The sequence below is a fragment of the Chelonia mydas genome, chromosome 1 (assembly GCF_015237465.2).
Source record: "Chelonia mydas isolate rCheMyd1 chromosome 1, rCheMyd1.pri.v2, whole genome shotgun sequence".
NCBI lineage: Eukaryota > Metazoa > Chordata > Testudines > Cheloniidae > Chelonia > Chelonia mydas.
This window is the reverse complement of record NC_057849.1, coordinates 203714820-203737151: the sequence shown is the minus strand read 5'-3', so window position 1 is coordinate 203737151 and position 22332 is coordinate 203714820. Positions and strand designations below refer to the sequence as shown.

The window sequence follows — 22332 nt, the reverse complement described above, 5'->3', positions numbered from 1 at the left end:
TTCCTTTGGAATTTCTGCATTACCAGTTCCATCAACCTGAGAGCTGCTTACCTTCCAGGAGTTCAAAACTCTCTGGCAGACCATCTTAGCAAGTTGTGAGCAGGTTGTTTGCAGGCCACCACAAGTTGTCTCTTCTCCCAGATGTGTCCAGGTCCATTTTCTAGTGGTGAGGAACTCCCCCAGTGGACCTGTATGCAACAAGAGCAAACAAAAAATGTCATCTTTTTTGTTCCTGAGTGGATCACAGCCTGGGTTCACTGACAGATGCTTTCCTCGTACCCTGGTCAAAAGGCCTGCTGTATGCCTTCCCTCCAGTTCCATTCCTGCCCAAAGTCTTTTAATTTTTTACTGTAAGGCATATTTTCCAGTCCTCAAATTCTTCTTCTTCTTTTTTTTTTCTGTTTGGAGTATGGACACCAGAACTGGACACAGTATTCTAGTAGTGGTCTCACCAAGTGCCATATTCAAAGGTAATGTAACCTTCCTGCTCCACATTCCTCTGTTTATACATCCAAAGATCACATTAGTCCTTTTGGCCACAGTATTACAGTAGAGTGAGAGCTCATGTTCAGCTGGTTATCCAGCATGACCCTAGGTCCTTTTCAGAGTCACTTATTTCCAGGATACAGTCCCCCATTCTTTAGGCGAGTTGTTCTCAACCTGTGGCCCATGGGCCACTTGCGGCCCAATCAGCACACAACTGCGGCCCATGTGACATCCTCAGGGCCATATAGGTAGTATTGGATGCGGCCCACATAACACATTTTGGGCCGCATATGTGGCCCACAATGGTAAACAGGTTGAGAACCACTGCTTTAAGCATTCTTTTTGCCTAGATGTATGGCCTTGCATTTAGCCATGTTGAAATGTATGTTGCTGGATCACACCCAGCTTATCAAGCAGTCCAAATGACTCTGTAATAGCAACCTGTCCTCATTATTATTGCCACCTGACCAGTCTTTGTGTCATCTGCAAACTTCAATAGATTCCAAGGCAGGAAGAGACCATTGTGATCATATAGTCTGACCTGCTGTATGACACAGGCAATAAAACTTCCCCAAAATAATTCCTAGAGCATATTTTTTAGAAAAACATGAAATCTTAATTTAAAAAGTTGTTACTGATGGAGAATCTACCACAACCCTTGGTAAATTGTATAATGGTTAATTACTCTCACTGTTAAAATTTTACACCTTATTTCCAGCCTGAATTTGTCTAGTTTCAACTTCCAGCCATTGGATTGTGTTATCCCTTTCTTTGCTAGATTGAAGAGCCCATTATTAAATATTTCTTCCCCATATAGGTACTTACAGATTGTAATCAAGTCTCTCCTTTAACCCTCTTTGTAAAACTAAATAGACTGAGTTCCTTGAGTCTATCACTATAAGGCATGTTTTCTAATCCTTTAATTATTCTCATGGCTCTTCTCTGAACTCTTTCCAATTTATCAATATCCTTGAATTGGTGGTATCAGAACTAGACACAGTAGTCCATCTGAGGCCTTATAAGTGTGCTCTCTAGGCTATTATCCAAATCATTTATGAAGATATTGAATAGAACTGGACCCAGGACAGATCAGTGATCTGTCCTCTTCATTATTTACCAGTCCTCCAGTTTTTATGTCATTTGCAAACTGTATCAGCAATGATTTTATATTTTCTTCCAGATCATTAATAGAAATATTAAAAAGCATTGATAAATAGCTGAAAACCAGTCCCTATAGGACCCCACTAAAAACACACTATTCAATAATGATTCTCCATTATAATTACATTTTGAGATCTGTTAGTATTCCACTTAATATGTGCAATAATAAATTTGTTTGATACTTTTAATCATATTGTCATACTGTACTAACTCAACTGCCTTATGGAAGTCCATGTATATTATGTCAACAGTTACTTTTATCAACAAAACTTGTGATTTCATCAAAAAATGCTGACAAGTTCATTTGACAGACCTGTTTTCCATTAAACCATGTTAAATTGGCATTTAGTACATTACCATCCTTTAATTCTTTATTGAGCAAGTCCTTGTCAGCCTTTCCATTATTTGTCCCATTATATTTCTACTGTCTTAACCACAAGACCTTCCTTTCTCTTTCTGTAGGCCATTGCCTCATTCACTACATACCTACAGGGAATGAGGCAGGGATCCTACAAACAAAAGCCTCTTTCACATTATAGTCTTAATTAATTCCCTGAGCACTTTCCACCCTGCAGACAGAATGAGATGGGTCCTGTGGAAAAAAAGAGTATGTCATTATGCAGTTAAAAACTGAATCATAATTCATATGGATGAGCGGCCTTAATTTAGGGATTTTCTGACTTTCAATTGTTTGATTTGCAAGCTTAATCACGTTCTTATGCATATTTTAATATAATTTCCTAGGGTTTTTTAAAGGAAAAAGGTAAAGATAGATATTATTCAGAACTGCAGCATAGACTTCTACTGCTTGATTTACGGGACTTACTGTATTCGCTGGCAGCAAGTGAAGTCTGGTATTGTGTGTGAATCAGCCACTAAAAGAGCACACATCTCACACTGAAACAGTAGGTTACAGATGAATGAGCAGCCTCATTTTACAGACAGTATAACTAAGGACAAAGATGGCAGGCAGTTTCTGATAGGCAGGGTGGTTAAATGAATGGGATTTGAGCATCGTAGTGATCTGGATTCTTCTTCTAGTTTGTGTAAACTCTTAGTTGTGTGTGAGGAACTGTTTTTGTTTGTATGTTTTTATCTGTTTATGTATTCAGGACATTTTAATAGATTTACAAATACTAATATAAGAATCAGAGACAAAATGATAATTACTACAACAGTGTGCTCGCATTTAGAGAAACAGTCTACATTAATATAATAATCAAATCTCTCTATTTAACAGTGTGTTACTATAATGGAGAGTGAGCCTCTTTATACTACCCAGGATGTGTTGTTTCTGGTTATTTTATTATATTGAGTGAAATTTCTGATTATGTATATATTTATCAAACCAGGCATTGCTATCAGATGTTAATATTCCAAAAAATTGGAAAGGTGTGCAGGATTTTTTGCAGGTGAATGTACTTTGTCAGAGTATTGAGTAAGTGGTAACCAAATATCTAAGTAGAGGAACTGCTTAATAACAAGGGCTTTGAATAATTCTAGAATTGTACACAATCGTCAATATAAGTAAGTCTAGAACTCACAGTTGCTGGACTCCTAAGATATGTCTACACTGCATTTAGGAGTGAGACTCCCAGTCTGGGTCCACAAACTTGTGTCAGTGAGGTTTGTGCTAAAAGTAGCTGTGTAGATGTTGCTTTGATGTTGTGCTCTGGCTCTCAAGTCCACCCCCAAACTCCAGCCCAACCTGCAACATCAAAGCAATCCCTACACAGCTATTTTTAATGAGCTAGTGTTAGCCTCACTAACACAAGTCTGTGAACCTGGGCTGAGAGGCTTGCTCCCAGATGCAATGTAGACGTACTTCTAGAGCTGTGCACTTTCCCTTAGGCCAAAGGGTATTCTATGGAGCATGACCAGGAGCATCCAGTTTGTTTATGTTGTATCTGCAGTTTGAGTTTGTGAAATGCTGAAATGTGATACTGGAGCAGGATGTGCAGTGCTATAGAAAGTGGAGGGTTTTTTGCATGCCATCAAAAGCAAGCTGTTATGACAAAAACAAAAAACAAATGGGAATTTTCAACAGCACATAATTTGCCTAAATTTGAACAGATTTTCATGGAGCCAAAAAACCTCTCTGATCCTAGGACTATCCAAATTTCAATGTCCTTCTGCAAACCATGGAGGAATTGGAGCTCCTAACAAACAAACAAAAAAAGTGACCCAGAAATTTTTTTATAAGTGCTAGCCATCATTATTCTTATTATTACAGTTAGAGCTGTTAAGGACACCTATACTTATAGTTGCCGAACTCTTCCCACTATAAGATCCTGTTTTCAGTTGCCTATAATTTTGCCAAACTTTAACCATCTGGGCTGAAATTTTCCATGCCAGGTCTCTGCTGCAGGCTTTTTTTTTTTTCCCCCCAACAAAAATTGTTTCAGTAAAAATAGCTGTTTCCAAGAATGAGATTACTGTAAAATACTTTGTTTTGACCATATTAAAAATGTCCTTATAACCAGGCCCACTGAGAGCAATTCTGGGCCCCAGGGCGGAAGTGACGATTTGTCACTTCCAGGACACCATTACTTCTGGGACCAACCGCGCTGGCCCGTGGGGTCCCCCAAAGCACGGGGCCCGGAGCAGTCGCATGTGCCTAGGAGCCCTGCAGCTCATCCAGGCAATTTGAAAGGGCCCGGGGCTCCCGGCAGCCACTGCTGCTACCGCAGCAACGGCGGTGGCTGGTGGCCCCCGGACCCTTTTAAATCTTCTGGGCCCCTGGGCAATTGCACCCTTTGCCCCCCTGCCCTTCCTCCCATCGGTGGGCCTGCTTATAACTGTTTTATTGGGAAGATGTAGCATTTCCTTTCATTGAAGCAAGGACTTGAAAGGTAGCAGGAGAGATGCCCTGGTGTCAGGGATGTACCTTCTGCTGTGCCAATGAAAAAATGCTTGAATTTGGCCCCATTATAAACTTTTGAAAAATCTCAGATTGCATATGCTCACTACTGACTTGTTAGAGTTTGTCAGCTACATTCTCTGAAGATCTGTTTTTGTGCATGTGTGTTCTTAATACCCCCTTTCTAGTGCCCGAGCCACTTGTCCCAAATGCAAAGGGGGAAAGAACAGGACTTGAAGGGGAGAGGAAGCAGTGGAGGGAGTTTATTGGAACAAGGAACCTGGTGATGGGACTGGGACTGGCAACTGACAGGGATTATGGTTGGTAAAACTAGGACTAGCTGGGAAAGGAGACTGAGGCTGAGAACTGGGAGGGAACTGCGGTAGGGAGAATTGGAAGCCAGTGTGAGAGAAAGGCTGAGATCAGACAGAAGCCAGGAGGTGGGATGGAACTGGAATTGATTGGGGAAGGAGACTAGGACAAGGAGCCAGAAAAAATGGAAACTGGGACTGGAAAGAGAAGCCAGGCAGAGAAGTTCAAGGAGGAGACAGGACTGTGAGAGTCTGGAATGGACAGGGCAGAAGGGGTCAGGCTTGGGAGAAACAGAGGCAGAAGACTGTAGTTACTGGGTCTCCTGTTATGATACACTCTCTTTAATTACATAATCCCTTACTATTTTTTTCCATAAGACCCCTGCCTCATTCTATGCACAGGGATGAACCATGCCCTGGAGATGAATCAGGATTGTGTAATAAATGAAGCCATGGTTTGTAAAAGCCCTGCCTTATTTGTTGCAGAAGTTGGAAGGAGTGTAATGAATGAGGCAGAGGATTGCAGGAAGAAAAAAGAGGGAAAGAGGGTCGCTTAGATTAGGCATTTGAATGCTGCCCTGGAGAACTGGATTCTTAACCACAGAATACTTGTGTGATGCTGGGAAAGTCACTTAAACCAAACTTTTCATAGGTGGTCACTGATTGTGTTTTCCTCTTTTCGGGTGCCCAACTTGAGACTGTGGGGGAATGAATTGTTGAAGAATTGAACACTCAGAGCTTCAATTGAAGTCAATAGGAGCTGAGTTTTGAATATGTGAAATTCAATATAATGAAAAATCAGACCACAGGCATCTGAAATTGGGCACCCAAAATCAGTGGATACTTTTTGCCTTAATCCCTCTGTGCCTCAGTTCCTTGTCTTTACAATGAGGATGATAATACCCCTTCACCTCACAGATGTGTTGTGAAAATAAATTAGTTTATGTTTGTGAAGCACTCAGATACTATAGTAATGAGCACCATAGAAAATTCCTTGAGGAAATTAATAATTCTCTCTTCAGAGCAGGGTTTGAATAGTATGAAGTACATAAGGCATAAGGTGATACATTGAACAATAGGGATAACACGAAATATTACATAGCTGCTCATTCAGTGAGCACTGTCCATCCTGTGCACCAATCGAGGCAGGGCTCTTGTGGAAAAAATAGTATGTGATCATGTAATTAACAACTATCATAATGCATATGCAGAAGGGGGGGAAATTAAGGTTGCATGGACAACCTTAATACTGGCATTTTTTAATTTTAGAGTGCTTGACTTTGCAACCTTAACATTCTTTTAAGGTAGTTTTTCTGTGTGTAATTATTATTTGTTTTATGGTAGGCCTAGAGGGCCCCTCTAAGATCAGGGCCCATTTTTGCTAGGCACTGTACAGACACACAGTAAAAGACAATCCCTGCCTCAAGAATCTTCAATTCTAAAAAGACAGATAAATGATAGGAGTGAGAGATGAAGTGTGTTGCCCAAGCTAACACAGCAAATCAGTGACAGAGCTAGGAATAGAACTGGGACTTATCCACTTGACCACACTGCCTCTCAACTTTAATATACACATCACTGCTATTACCACTATAATAACCATGTTTCTTCCTTTCTGAATTATTAGAAATCTTTGCTCTATCTTTTGAATTAAATGGTTTATTTACTCACCATTATGGCTCATTATTTCTCTTGATCACTGTGGTATGGTTTAGGGCAGTACATAATTGATGAGTTCTGGAAAGCTAGAATTTGCTTCCTAATGTAGAGCAATATGCTAGTCTAGATATTAAATAAATCTGGTGGGGTTGTTCAGAGTTACCTGCACTTCCACTCTGCTAAGCTCTTGGCCTTTATGATATCTAGTGTCAATAAGTTCTACGGGCTGATTGTGAATTGTGTGAAAAAGTATTTTTTTTATCACTTTTAAGTTTGCTCCTGTTCCATTTCATTGAATGTTCCCTTGGTCTTGAACTTCGAGAAGGATGTACAGAAATTCCTGATCTTCCTTCACTATACCATTTCTTCATTTTATATATCTTTAGCATGTCCCTGCCTATTCTTCTTACTCCGGGGGGGAATTCTATGCCACAGTGCAATGCAGAATTTGAACAGAATTAATGTTTTGAGGAGAATTTCCTTGTTTCCTCACAGAAATGGGCTGCAGAACTGCTGGCCGCCACTAGGGACTGCCAGACCAGACAAAGCCCAGCTCCCCAGCTCACATATAGAAGAGACTGCGGGGGGGCGAGGGCGGGGGTGGAGGGTTCCCAGCAGCTGCAGTTCCCAGCATGTCTTGAAGGAAGGAGGTGGTGTGCAGGAAAACTCCATACAACCTCCGGACCCAGCATCAGGCTGTTTCTCCCTCTGGATCCCTGGGCTCTGTGGGAGGAGGGGGTGCAGGTGTCTTGGCTGGAAAGGCATGCTGCAGCTGGGCTCTGGGAGGGCAGGGGCTGAGGGTGTCTGGGCTTGTGGGAGGGTCCTCCATGGATAGGCTTTGTTGGGAGAAGGGGCGCAGATGTATGGGCTGGGGACTGCCCTGTGGCTGGGCTCTGGGGGCAGGGAGTGTGGGTGTCTGGGATGGGGGAGCCCTGCGGCTGGATTCTGGGGATGGGAGGGTGTGGGTAACCGGGCCGAGGGGATGCCCCAAAGCTGTGTTCTGAGCAGGGCCAGCTCCAGGCACCAGCAAAGGAAGCAGGTGGCTGGGGCAGCCAATACAAAGGGGCGACACTCCGTCCGTCATCGGGGCGGCACATCCGGGTCTTCAGCGGCGGGCCCTTCAGTCCCTCTCTTCCTCTTCGGTGGCACTTCGGTGGCAGCTCAGCTTTGGTTTTTTTTTCCTTGGGGCGGCAAAAAAGCTGGAGCCGGCCCTGGTTCTAGGGGGGAGAAGGTGCAGGTGTCTGGGCTAGGGGGGTCCCACGACTGGGCTCGGGAGGGAAGGGATGTCAGTGTCTGGCCCCCCGGCTGGGCTCTGTGGGTTAGGGAGTGGAGAAGCAGGAATTGGGTTGTCATAGTGATTTCTTTAACTCTCTACTCCTGGGGGAATTATTTTTGTTGTCTCTATTGTTACATACATAGTTGCTGACATATTTATTTTGAAATAAATTACCTAAATAATTGAAACTGGCATGGTTATATAGTGCTATTTTGACAAATAAAATATGCAGAATTATGCAGAATTTTAAAGTATTGTGCACAGAATTTTTAATTTTTTGGTGCAGAATTCCTCCAGCAGTATCTTCTCCTCTCTAAGGTAAGCAGTCCTAATCTTTTCAAACTTTCTTCACATGGAAGTTTTTCCAGGCTTCTAATCATTCTTATCATCTTTCTGTAATACCCTCTATTACTGGTATATCATTTTTGACATAATATGACCAAAACTGAACACAGTATTCCAGGTGAGGGCATAATATTGATTTGTATAATGCCTTTATATGGGGACTCCACCACTTCCTGAAGGAGATTATTCTAAAATCTAATAAAGATTAATGAAGATTAGGTTATTCTAAAGTCTAATTAAGAGATGTTACCTGATATTCAGTCTAAAAGTACATTTACATTTCCAGTGGCATGAAGAGTACAGACATTGCATGCCCAGCTGGCATCGGTAAAAGCATTGTAGACAGTATAGCATGACTTAGGGGAGTAGGGTAAAGTAGAGTACTGTACACACCTGAACCCTAGGGTATATACCAGGAATGGCCAAACTTATTCATTCTCTGACCCGCAGATGACGATCTTCAGAAGTTCGAGAACTGGGGCATGCCTGCTGGGGCTCAGGGTTTCAGCCTGGCAGGGCACACCTGCCGGGGCTCAGGACTACATGTAGCATTCCCCTCCTCAGCTCCCCCCCCCGCTCCGATTTTTGCCAGAGTTTGCTGGCCCCGCTTGGTCACATAGTGTCGCAGAGTCTCCTCCTTGCATGGCAGCTGCTGGAGCTGGCAAGCTGGGAGCTGTGGCTGTGTAGAGCGGCAGCAGCAAACAGCTGGGAGCTGCAGGGAGGGGCCACTGAGGGTAAAAGTGGGGGGCATACTTGGGGGTGTGTGACCAAGGGTACCAGTTAGGGAGGGCAGCCCTTCCCCCATCCCCCGCGAGTTTCGTACAGGAGGTGTGCTCCCAGACAGAGCTCTTAACTGCACAGAATAAGGGCACGTCTACACTGGCAAAGTTACAGCACCGGCAGTTACAGCGCTGCTCAGAGAGCGCAGAAGGAAAATCGCTGTTGTGTGTTCACTCTGACAGCTGCCTGCGCAATAGCGTGTTTACACTTGCGGCACTTGCAGCGCTATTTGGAGCGGAGCACTCTGGGCAGCTATCCCCCAGAGCACCTCTTTCTCTTTATCTTGTGGGAAGATAGAGGGGGCCGCGGGGCATCATGGGTCCAGTCGCAATGCCCCGTGATGCATTGCTTCGCATCCCAGCAATCCCTGTGCTTCCATCCACATTTGACGCCATCTTTCAACGGTTTGTGTACTGCATGCCCTGCCTCTTACAGGCTGCAGGAATGGATCCCAAACTGCTGACCAGTATGCTGCTTGCTCTGACCAACACGTCATGAGCGGCAGTGGAGTTATTCCTTAAACTACAAAGGCAAGAGCAGTGTGACATTGATCTTGCCACGCATAGTAGCTACAACACGAGATTGCTTGTGGCATTCACGGAGGTGTTGACCATAGTGGAACGCGGCTTTTGGGCTCGGGAAACAAGCACTGAGTGGTGGATCACATCGTGATGCATGTCTGGGATGATGAGCAGTGGCTGCAGAACTTTCGGATGAGGAAAGCCATATTCATGGGACTATGTGCTGAGCTCACCCCAGCCCTGCGACGCAAGGACATGAGAATGAGAGCTGCCCTGTCATTGGAGAAGCATGTGGCAATGGCACTATGGAAGCTGACTACTCCAGACTGCTACTGATCAGTCGCTATCCAGTTCAGAGTGGGAAAGTCGACCGTTGGGAGTCATGTTAATGGAAGTGTGCAGGGCTATTAATCGCATCCTGCTCTGAAAGACCTTGACTCTGGGCAACATGCGTGACAGTGTGGATGGCTTTGCATAAATGGGCTACCCTAACTGTGGAGGGACAATAGATGGCATGCACATTCCAATTCTGGCACCAGACCACCTCACCACTGACTACATTAATCGCAAGGGGTGTTTCTCAATGGTTCTCTCAGCGCTTGTGGATCACCATCGGCGTTTCACAGACATTAACGCAAGCTGGTCCAGAAAGGTGCATGATGCACGCATCTTTCGAAACACTGGCCTGTTCAAGAAGCTGTAAGCAGGGACTTTCTGCCCAGACCAGAAGATCACCGTAGGGGAAATCAAAATGCCCATTGTGATCCTGGGAGACCCCACCTACCCCTTAATGGCATGGCTTATGAAGCTATACATAGGGCAACTTGACAGCAGCAAGGAGCAGTTCAACAACAGGCTGAGCAAGTGCAGAATGACTGTTGAGTGTGCATTTGGCTGTTTAAAAGCCTGTTGGCGATGTCTGTATCGGAAGCTGGACATGGCCGATGACAATATTCCTGTGCTTATAGCCGTGTGCTGTACGCTCCATAATATTTGTGAAGAGAAGGGTGAAAGCTTCACTCAGGGCTGGACCGCAGAGGCTCAGTGCCTGGAGGCTGAGTTTGAACAGCCAGAGACCAGGGCTATTAGAGGGGCACAGCACGGGGCCATAAGGATCAGGGATGCCTTGAGGCAGCAATTTGAAGCTGAAAGCCACTAATATTTGTTACTATGCTCAGGATTGCAGTGCTTGTAATGCTAGGAGGTGACTGGTACACATGTTGCAATAAGGGGATTTAACATAATTGCATGTTGCTTTGCAGTGCTCTTTTTGCTTTCACTTAATAGAATAAAGATTGCTTTCAAACCAACACAATTCTTTTAATAAAAGACAACAACCAGAGGAGAGAGTCAAATGACAAAAATACATCAGCAGGGAGGGGGATGGGGGAAGGGAAGGTCTCCAGAAGAGGAGGGGTCCTGGGATGGCTACAGATTTGTGTATGTCCAGGGATCATACCCAGCCTTCTCCTTTGGAGTACAATGCAGCGGGTGCTGTACTTCAGCAGGGCCAAACTGCAGAGGGATTGGTGTTGAGTGCAGTGGGTAGTGGGAGTCCACACTGCTGGACTGTGAGGAGGGAGTAGTGGAATGCTGCATGTAGAGAGTGAAGCCAGGAGGTTGATAACAGTGTGTTGGGGGTGAGGGGTGCGGGCGCATGTGAAAGTTTTGTGACAGCAGCTGCAGGGGAGGGCGGGCGTGGAGCTGCTCAGTTTGAGGAACTAGTATCACCTCGAGCGTGTCCACTTGGCACTCCATAACATTTAAGAGCCGCTCCATGGCTTCTTTCTGGTGTGCCGCGTTCTCCTTTCGGTCCCTGTTCTTGCTATCCCGCCACTCCTTCAATTCCTGTTTCTCAGTGGTGGAGTGCATCATAACCTCACAGAGAAAGTCCTCCTTAGTTCTTCTTGGCCACTTTTTAATTCTGTACAGCCATTCTGCTGCCGATAAGGGAGGCTGACCTCCCAATGTCATCTCTGTGAAGTTTAAATCATAGAATCATAGAATATTAGGGTTGGAAGAGACCTCAGGAGGTCATCTAGTCCAATCCCCTACTCAAAACAGGACCATCTCCCTAGGTAATCCATTCCAGTCCTTCACCATCCTCCTAGTGAAATCGTTTTTCCTAATATCCAACCTAGACCTCCCGCACTGCAACTTGAGACCATTGCTTCTTGTTCTGTCATCTGCAACCACTGAGAACAGCATAGCTCCATCCTCTTTGGAACCCCCCTTCAGGTAGTTGAAGGCTGCTATCAAATCCCCACTCACTCTTCTCTTCTGCAGACTAAATAACCCCAGTTCCCTCAGCCTCTCCTCGTAAGTCATGTGCCCCAGCCCCCTAATCATTTTCGTTGCCCTCCACTGGACTCTCTCCAATTTGTCCACATCCCTTCTGTAGTGGGGGGACCAAAACTGGCCACAATACTTCAGGTGTGGCCTCACCTGTGCCGAAGAGAGGGGAATAATCACATCCGTCGATCTGCTGGCAATGCTCCTACTAATACAGCCCAATATGCCGTTGGCCTTCTTGGCAACAAGAGCACAGTGCTGACTCATATCCAGCTTCTCGTGCACTGTAATCCCCAGGTCCTTTTCTGTAGAACTGCTGCTTAGCCAGTCGGTCCCCAGCCTGTAGCGGTGCATGGGATTCTTCCTTCCTAAGTGAAGAACTCTGCACTTGTCCTTGTTGAATCTCATCAGATTTCTTTGGGCTCAATCCTCTACTTTGTCTAGGGCCCTCTGAACCCTATTCCTACCCTCCATCGTATCTACCTCTCCTCCCAGTTTAGTGTCATCTGCGAACTTGCTGAGGGTGCAATTAATCCCATCATCCAGATCATTAATAAAGATGTTGAAAAAAACTAGCCCCAGGACCGACCCCTGGGGCACCACACTTGATACTGGCTGCCAGCTAGACATGGAGCCATTGATCACTCCCGTTGAGCCCGACAATCTAGCCAGCTTTCTATCCACCTTATAGTCCATTCCTCTTATAATCCATACTTTTTTACTTGCTGGCAAGAATACTGTGAGAGACCATATCAAAAGCTTTGCTAAGGTCAAGATATATCACAGCCACCGCTTTTCCCATATCTACAGAGCCAGTTATGTCATCATAAAGGCAATCAAGTTGGTCAGGCATGACTTGCCCTTGGTGAATCCATGTTGACTGTTCCTGATCACCTTCCCCTCCTCCAAGTGCTTCAAAATGGATTCCTTGAGGACCTGCCCCATGATTTTTCCAGGGACAGAGGTGAGGCTCACGGGTCTGTAGTTCCCCGGATTCTCCTTCTTCTCTTTTTTTTGAAGATGGGCACTATATAAAGAAGCTTACAAGAAGTGGAAGATTGGACAAATGACCAGGGATGAGTATAAAAATATTGCTTGGGCATGCAGGAGCGAAATCAGGAAGGCCAAATCACACCTGGAGTTGCACCTAGCAAGAGATGTTAAGAGTAACAAGAAGGGTTTCTTCAGGTATGTTAGCAACAAGAAGAAAGTCAAGGAAAGTGTGGGCCCCTTACTGAATGAGGGAGGCAACCTAGTGACAGAGGATGTGGAAAAAGCTCATGTACTCAATGCTTTTTTTGCCTCTGTCTTCACGAACAAGGTCAGTTCCCAGACTACTGCACTGGGCAGCACAGCATGGGGAGGAGGTGACCAGTCCTCTGTGGAGAAAGAAGTGGTTCGGGACTATTTAGAAAAGCTGGACGTGCACAAGTCCATGGGGCCAGATGCGTTGCATCCAAGAGTGCTAAAGGAGTTCGCGGATGTGACTGCAGAGCCACTGGCCATTATCTTTGAAAACTCATGGAGATCGGGGGAGGTCCCGGACGACTGGAAAAAGGCTAATGTAGTGCCCATATTTAAAAAAGGGAAGAAGGAGGATCCTGGGAACTGCAGCCCAGTCAGTCTCAGTCAGGCAATTGGGAAGGATATCATGGTTGACAGTATAAAAAGCAGCACAGAGGTCAGGAAGAAAGAAAGAAAGAGTGTCAGATGAGAGGAGAGCACTTAACTGCCAATGGGTGGCAGGTTCTGCTCCAGACTGGGTTGTACAGCAATACCTGCTGGGCAATTTTAGATTTTAACGGAAAACGATTTTGTTTTGTCATTTTTTGTTCTGAGTTTGAGAAAAGGAAGGCATGAAAAAGTGTCGTATGAGTATCAGATGTGATTATACCTCAACTTCTTAGGGTTTCAGCTGTATCCAGGTCAATTCCAGAACAAAGAACAGAAATTGCATCCACCGAGTCCATAAAGTTGATGATTATTTTCATGATTTGTATTATTCATCTGCGTTCAGCACTGTTCAGAATATGTAGTCCCTGAGCCGATGCATATAAGATGTGTAACTCTGGATAAGACGGCTCAGATATTTAGGTATGACGTGTATAGTTATTGACCACATGTTATCACACCTTCACTGTGATGTTAATATCTATGAGTGGAGGCACTGATGGCAATAGTTTTACTTGATTAAGGACTCGAAGATTTGACCCTCCAATTTTTTTCAAGAGGAAGAGCTGCCCAGAGCTCCTGTACCTGTTTATTTTCCTTTCCTACCTGCAGTTACCATGATATACCTCAGAAGTCTCAATTTTTTTCTGAACTTTAAAATGTTGAATTTTCTTGGTGTTTAGTTTAAAATATTCTCCTGTGGAAACTGCAACTCAATCACTGTAGTGTTGTGTTTAAGACCCTTCTGGAAAGTAGCTAGCCTTTAAACAGAAGCAGTGTTGCCAACTCTCATGATTTTTTTATGAGAGTCTGATAACTATTGTTTTCTTAAAGCCCCAGCTCCTGGAGTCAAGTGATATGTGATGATTTCAGCCTTCAGTCTTAAAGAAAAATGACGTTTCCAGCCCTTGTGGCTGTGGAGAAAGCTTCAAAATGTGACCCCAGCACACCCTAAAGGCTCAAAAAGCAGAATGTAAATAAAAAGAACACCAAATATATTATTTTTACATAATCTCATTATTTTAAAGCCAATCTCATGATTTTTGGAGAGCCTGATTCATGATTTTTGAACATTTGGGGTTGGCAATACTATGAAAGTGACTTGAAATTGTCCGTTTCACTCCTGTTTAAAGTCAGTTTCTAGTCTATTATTTGTAGTGGGGTAACACACCAAGAGCCCCAGGAAGATGCGGTATAACTCAAAGGGCCTTGCCCTAGTAGGATGTTTCCAAAAGTTAAATGATCTACTCCAAGGTTGATGAACTGCAAAAAAGTGATAGAGAGTAATCTATATTTTTCTACATTTCTTTCAATTGTTGTATTCAAGAGTTAGTAACAAAGTAAGAACATACATTAAATGTTTAAACCTAACCGGTGTCCCTTTTGACACAAAATGTCAGAACATGTTAGTATTAGAGCTGAGTGGGTCTAATATTTATTAAATTTTCTTTCTTTATATAGGAATTAGAAATTATTATCTAAAAGGAGCACTGTATCTAAGTTACTATCTGCAAAAAACCAAGAGTTTTCAATTGCCCAAGTAGTCTCTGGAATCACGGTTAAAGCTGCCTGCCCCGCCTGCAGCAAAATCTGAAATGGCGTCCTGGGAATGACCTAGGCTGCTGTGTGTGTGGGGGCTGGGGGCGGGGTGAACCTTTAAATTGTGCCCCCTGCTCTCAGCAGGTACAGTCACCTCTAGCAGAAGCTCCTAGCCCCACCACCCCACCGCAGGGCAGAAGCCCTCTCATTTGGGTAAGTGTGGGGGACTCCACAAGCTTCACCCTAACTGTAAAAGAGCCACAGTTTGGCTCCCCTGGTATATACCCTACATGGCTCTCTACACACCCAAGCAGTGCCTCTCATGTCTACACTGCTGTTTGTAGCAGTGTAATGTCCTGCTGCCTCCCTGCTGCCAGAGCTGTTCCTTACTATGATGAAAGGCTCTGTCAGCAGGGAAGGGCTCTCGGAGGGAGGAGGCAGCTGGGAAAAGGAAATGGCTGCCAGAGCTTTCCCTGCTGCCTCCCCCCTGCCAGAGCCTTTCACTGTTGTGTGTAGCTACACGTACCCTACTCACCGCTGCGGGTGTAGACAAGGTCTAAGTTTTCTTTTTCATTCTTTCATCCCATTACTCGTAGTCATGCCATCGTGGACTACAATGAACCATTTCCCTCCCTCCATCCTAAATGCTTACACTGTGAAATATTTGTAGACTGTTACATATCTTTTTTTCTCATTCCCAGTGATCAATTAGCCAAGCTGTACGTGTTTAGTTATTTTCCTCCTAAAACAGTTTAAGGAGTTGGTAGGAACACATGGAGAGGTGAAGAGTGAATAAAATTGGAAGGTCAAGGAGAGAGCCCTCCACTCACCTTACCTATCAAATGTAATTTCTTTATGCAAAGTTGACCCCTGCCTTTGCTCTGCCAACAATGCTGAGCTTGATTATCTCTTTTTTTCCCCACAAACACATTCATACATTCCTGTATACCAACCTTTGTGAATTGGAAGAATTCTCCATCAAATTTCATAAAGCCACCACTTTATTCTTTTTAAAATTCCTCCTTAAAACCTGCTATTCTCATGATGCCTACAAATGATGGCTGTCTGGCATTGGCTAGCCAATCAGCCTCCTGTTACTATGTTGACCACTGAAACACCTTACTTAGGCCTTGTTTATGTAACCCTTCTGCCCGTCAGAGTTGGCAGCAACAAGGGCCGGGTTCAATATCTAGGGGATCCATTCCAATAACACAATGCAAACCGGCTCGAGCCCCCACCCAGTGACCTGGGACAAATATATACCACCCCCTCTGGGTGCCTCCAAGAGGCAATACTTCTCCTCTCGCAAGCACATAGTCTGAGTGTAGCAAAAAGCCTTTTAATAACAGAGAGAAACAATGTGGCATTATGTTGGGGAAACACCACCAACAGGATTCATAACACAACCAGTGAGCAAAAAAAACCCACCCCAAGCAAATTGGGGCATGCCCCTTTCCCTTTGGTTCTTGAGTCCAGCAACCCCAAATCACCCAAAGTCCCAAAAGTCCAATGACCCAAAAGTCTCTGTCCCTGGTCAGGGCAGCCCCAGAGTTCGAAAGTTTATCTGCGGAGCTTTACCTCCCAACCTGGGTGGAGATGGGATGGGGGTAAGAGGCACCTTACATGATCTGAAGCTGACCGCCCCAAAGCTCCATAGGCCTTCGCTCCGCTCCGCCAGCCGCCCCACAAACTCCTTCGCTTCGCTCCGCTCCGCTCCGCTCCGTGGCCCACAAGCAGCTCCCGCCGTCCCATGAACTGCTCCACCAGCCGGTCCACAAACTGCTCTGCGTCCCACCAGCAGCTCCCGCCGTCCTACGAACTGCTCCACCAGCCTGTCCACAAGGCACTCCAGCCGTCCCACAAACTGCTCCACAATATATCTTCAGGCTCCCGCACTACTTAACACAACGCTCAGTGATTTCAGCTCTTAATCAGGTCAGCTCTTTGGTGAATTCAGCTTGTAGTAGGGGAGCCTCAGTGCTGGTGCACTGTTAGCCCCAAGTGAGCTCAGCAGCCTGTAACTAGACTTCTAATGAAATCAAAATTAGCTCTGATATTCCACAGTGGAGAGAGGAAGAAGTGCAATTAGCATGTAAGGCTTGGCATGGGCCCCTCACGAAGGGGCCCATGCCACCAAGTATTAATACTTGTCCCCAGCCTCTCTCAATTTACAGAGTTTTGGAACCCATGACCCTTGCCTAGCGAGTGCCACTTAGTTGATGGTGAGTCCCTCCATCATAACAAAAGGCCAAGTACAGTTCCAAGCACAGTTCCCATAGTCAGGGTAATAACAATTTATTCTTCCTGCCCCAATAACAGAGACACTGGGGATCCCACAGCAGCCAAAGTGACCATTTGGGCGGCTCTGGCCTCATTCTAGGCGGGGCGGGTGTGCCTATGCAAATGAGATCGGCCCCTGAAGTTCTTTTCCACAACTTGCCACACCTCACCACCAGATGTCAGGGTGGAGCTCATCCTGACACTGCTTACATCTACACTTACCGGGGGTTCGACTTGTGGTGATCAATGGATCGACTGCAGATCGCTCTTCCGTCGACTCCTGTACTCCACCTGAATGAGAAGCGCAAGGGAAGTTGACAGGAGAGCATCTCCAGTCAACATTGCGTAGCATGGACCGTGCGGTAAGTAGATCTAAGTACGTCAACTTCAGCTATGTTATTCACGTAGCTGAAGTTGCGTAACTTAGATCGATCTCCCCCTGTAGTGTAGACAAGGCCTTATGCATCTTTATTGTAAGGTTTGCAATTGGAGCATGTGGACATATGATTAAAAAGGGTGAGATTTTCAAACTTCCACACAGTGTGAATCCCAGCCAAAATGCTTCTAATTTCACTGCTTCTGGTTCTTATGCTGAAGCCCTGGAGATGGGCTGATGGGGAAGATGAGTTGGACCATGGAAGGGCCCTGGCAAGGGGCAGGGTTGCCACAAGGAAGAAGTTCAAGGAAAAGACGCTCAGAAGACAGGGAGAGTAACTGTCTCCCTTACTCGTTCTCCAGCGTAGTTTGATACTCTCATTATGGAGATATCACCAAAGAATGACCACATGGTATACTTTGTTTTTGTTTTGTATTTCTGCAGTGTTGAGTTTGGATTCTTTTTTTCATATCATTCTGCATACATTCTTCTAGGAAATATGTCAGCACATTTGCAACCTGGTAGTTCTGGTGCTCATTTGTTGGTATTTAATAGAGCATAATTTGCCCTTGTCATTTATATTCTAATAAATAGAATAATAATAGTAAATATTCCTTTTGTTCATAAATAATAGTAATATTCCTTTTTGTTCATAAAAGTTTTGTTTTGAAATATCTTAATGCTCTAAATTTCAGGAAGTTACATTTGGTATTTCGTAATTCTTCAGGCTAGGAACTTGGAACTCTTTTTCATTTATTTTTTTCAACAGCAAACAAAATTCAGCTTCTTTTTCAATTGTAGAGGCTAGTATGTGGACAAATTGAAGAGAGTCAAGCAGAGGGCAACGGAAATTATTAGGGGGCTCGGGCACATGACTTATGAGGAGAGGCTGAGGGAACTGGGGTTATTTAGTCTGCAGAAGAGAAGAGTGAGGGGGGATTTGATAGCAGCCTTCAACTACCTGAAGGGGGGTTCCAAAGAGGATGGAGCTCGGCTGTTCTCAGTGGTTGCAGATGACAGAACAAGAAGCAATGGTCTCAAGTTGCAGTGGGGGAGGTGTAGGTTGGATATTAGGAAACTATTTCACTAGGAGGGTGGTGAAGCACTAGAATGGGTTACCTAGGGAGGTGGTGGAATCTCCATCCTTAGAGGTTTTTAAGGCCCGGCTTGACAAAGCCCTGGCTGGGATGATTTAGTTGGTGTTGGTCCTGCTTTGAGCAGGGGATTGGATTAGATGACCTCCTGAGGTCTCTTCCAACCCTAATATTCTATGATTCTATGTCTGCAAGTGTCATCCTAAAATATTCCTCACATTGTGCTAATGGAGCATTCACCAATAAAGGAATTGTTACATTGTATTATGGAAGTGTTTTGTTTTATATAGCACAATGCTGCCACCTGATGGGAGAAAAGAAGTAGGACAACATGTGTTTATGCTTATTTAAATTTTATATAATGTGTTCTAAAGTGTGGCATATATGGCAATACTCAGTATACATTATGGATTTCATCAGCTGCCTTTGGTAAAGAAGTAATCTATGTAAGCTTGTTTCTTAAAACTCAAAAATAAGACTTTTTTAATGCATTTATTTTTTATTTTGGAAAATCAACAGGATAATTGGAAGCCTAGCATTGCTTTTGTTGTTGGGAACAAAATCGAGGATGAAATCCACACACAAGCCTTGTCTCTTGCTGTGCAGGTGCCACAGCGGAAGCTCTTCAGCGAGGTATCGTGGGAAGGAATTTTGGGACAGGTATTTAAAATGGTTTATTATTAAAACCTCTTGAAGACTTGGTAGCCTTTTCCTCCTTAGCCACAAGTGCTGCTGTGTTAATTTAAAATTAATAGATTAGTTTAAATAAGAAAACAACCCTATTAGGTAAGCTAGTCCATCCTGTGTCAATGCTGTGTAGTCCAGGGCTTTGTCCAGACTAGTTTTAAATGTCCAAAGTGATGGAGCCTTTACCACATCCCTTAGAACAGTGCTTCTCAAGCTATCTGATGTGGGGGACCGGCAATTTTTTTTCCAATGTGCGGCACCGGTCCGCGGACCACCACTTTGAGTAGCACTGCCTTAGAAGATTATGCCAGTCTAATATATCTTACTGTCAGGGAGTCTGAGGGAAATCAAGAAAAAACTGATGAAGATAATAAACACAGTACTGCACTTTGCTTTTCTTACAGATCATGGAAGCTGGAAATCAAAAGGGAAAAAAGGATAAAGATGTGCCTATGTATTATGAGGTAGGTTAAAGCACTTATTGCAGAGGCAAAGTTTTTATTGCTTTTTTAAATAATTGAGCTAAATACCTATAATTAGTTACGTTTTGTATATTTGAGTAAAAAATGACTCTTGTCCACTGGATACAGCTTTTAAAAACATTTCTGTTGCCAAGATGCCAAAACTGCTTCCTTTTTGTTGCATCTTAATCAGTCCATATGAACTATTTGTAGACAAAGCAAATGAGGAGCAAAGTGCCTTCTGGGACATGGATTTCTTTATGGTGCTTGTAATATATTCTCTGGGTATATTTTAATGGTGTTTCCATGAATTCTAGAGATACAGAGCTGGGATCTGTTCTCCCAAATGTTTTCAAGTACATAAAAGGTTGTTACAAGGAGAAGGGAGAAAAATTGTTTTTCTTAACCTCTGAGGATAGGACAAGAAACAATGGACTTAAATTGCAGCAAGGGAGGCTTAGGTTGGACATTAGGAAAAACTTTCTAACTGTCAGGGTAGTTAAGCACTGGAATAAATTGCCTAGGGAGGTTGTGGAATCTCCATCATTGGAGATTTTTAAGCGCACGTTAGACAAACACCTGTCAGGAATGGCCTAGATAATATTTAGTCCTGCCATGAGTGCAGGGGACTGGACTAGATGACTTCTCGAGGTCCCTTCCAGTCCTATGGTTCTGTGTTCAGAGCAGTTGATGTGCTTAAACCCTTCTGCATCAATGAGAAAATAGAACTCTAGAATGCAGCATTGATGCTCTAGAGCAGGGGTCTCATGCGGCCCGCAGAGTTATTTCCTGCGGCCTACCATAGGCGCCGACTCCACCAGCAGCCAAGCTCCCTTCCCCCCAGCCAAGCGCACTGCATCCCTGCTCCTCCGCCTACCTCCCAGCGCTTCCCTGCACCAAACAGCTGTTTGGTGGCGCTTAGGACTTTCCAGGAGAGAGGGGGAAGAAGCGGGGACGCGGCACACTCGGGAGGAGGTGGAGAAGAGGTGGGGTTCGGGTGGGTATTTGGGGAAGGGGTTGGAATGGGGGTGGGGAAGGGGTGGGAAGAGGCGGGGCAGGGGCGGGGGCTCATGGACTAGACAGGCAGTCTGAGGTATGAAGTTCAGCATGTATGATTCTTTGCTGTGAGTAGTTGGGAAGAATGTTTGTTAAAAGTGGCAACATATTTTGTATGAATAGTTACTTTAAAAAGTTCCTGCCATTACACCTATGTTGATAGACTGTTAGCATAGATCATCATCAGTGTTACTGACCACATAAGGAATAGTTACAGGTGTTTATATTTTATTAAAACCCCTCTTTGCATTACAGTTTTTTAAAAGTTAATACATTGACTTTTAATAGCATACTATATTACTCTTCATTTTTTTCATTTTTGACTATACTTTTGTATCGTTGTATGAAAAGGTTTCAGTGATGCGGCCCTCAGGCTAATGTACTTGTCCTCATGTGGCCCTTGTGGTGATTTGGGTTTGAGATTCCTGCTCTAGAGCCTACTGTTTGTGTAAACAGCTACTTGATGTAAAGGTCTAAGTTGGTTGACCCAGTGGGGTATATCTGAAGAGTTAGTGAGCTTGCTTAATACAAAGAGGACTTCCTTTTATTCTACCATGTAAACGTTTAATATACAGTTTGTGAGAGGCTATAAAATCCCGTGATTAATTAAAAGATTGCTTAAAATTTTCTCAGCCAGAGTTTTATGGCCCTGCAGACCTTGGACATAAAGATTTTTGGATTCCTCTAAAAAGAACTTGTTTACATTTTAACTCAGTGATGACTAATAAACTTTTTATATGTCTCAGGTTTTGGTGGATTTTATAACAGGTCTTTCTAGTTGCAGTGTATTTTTCAGTAATGCTACAGTACTATCTGAACAAGTCCCATTGGAATTATTTACAATTGACATGACTGTGAATTTTATGGAATTAACCCTCTCTGTTCTGGACTACCCTCCCGGGCAATCTTATTCTATATTATCTGGGATGTAAAACGCTTTTAGTCCTTCTGATAGAAGGATTTTAAAGTTTGGCCCTAAGCAGAACCTTTTCATGATACCTGTATTTAATTACTAGGAGCAGTTTACTTGTGGACTGGATACTTATGAATTTCAGCTGTCAATGCTGTGTCTCATTAGCTACTTACTTTATTGCTCTGGTTTTTTTTAAACAGAGAATATAAAATGCCTGTTCTGACCTTTTGCCTGGATCCTGTTTCCGGTCTGGCTGTAGCAAATTAAAAGATTGATCAAGCTGCCACAAATATAAATTCTGCCTGCTAAGGGCAGAATTTTGCTCCACAATATTCACTGAGGGTTCTACTACAGATTCTGCATTCAAAATTCTCATTGACAGTAATGATAAACAAGTACAGAATGAGTACAGAGGGAAGTACATTATTCATTACGCTAAGATTTCTACACTTGTGTCTCAGCTTCCAGTGAGATTGCAGGTGAACTCCTAAAACTTTAATGATTTTTGAACAGCTACAGTATAATAGAACCTGTGCCGGAGTTTAGTGCCTTATTGAGGCAAAC

At 44.0% G+C, this 22332-nt stretch overlaps 1 protein-coding gene across 5 annotated transcripts in view; it reads left to right on the top strand.

Moving 5' to 3' along the window:
• The window catches only part of SPAG17 (sperm associated antigen 17), a 290246-nt gene that overhangs the window by 20037 nt on the left and 247877 nt on the right, over positions 1-22332 (top strand). For all 5 annotated transcript variants that reach the window (XM_043538771.1, XM_043538773.1, XM_043538772.1 and 2 more), the window contains exons 2-3: positions 19171-19311; positions 19743-19802. In XM_043538771.1, the coding sequence (XP_043394706.1) occupies positions 19171-19311; positions 19743-19802 (201 nt within the window). The remainder of the gene's footprint in view (positions 1-19170; positions 19312-19742; positions 19803-22332) is intronic.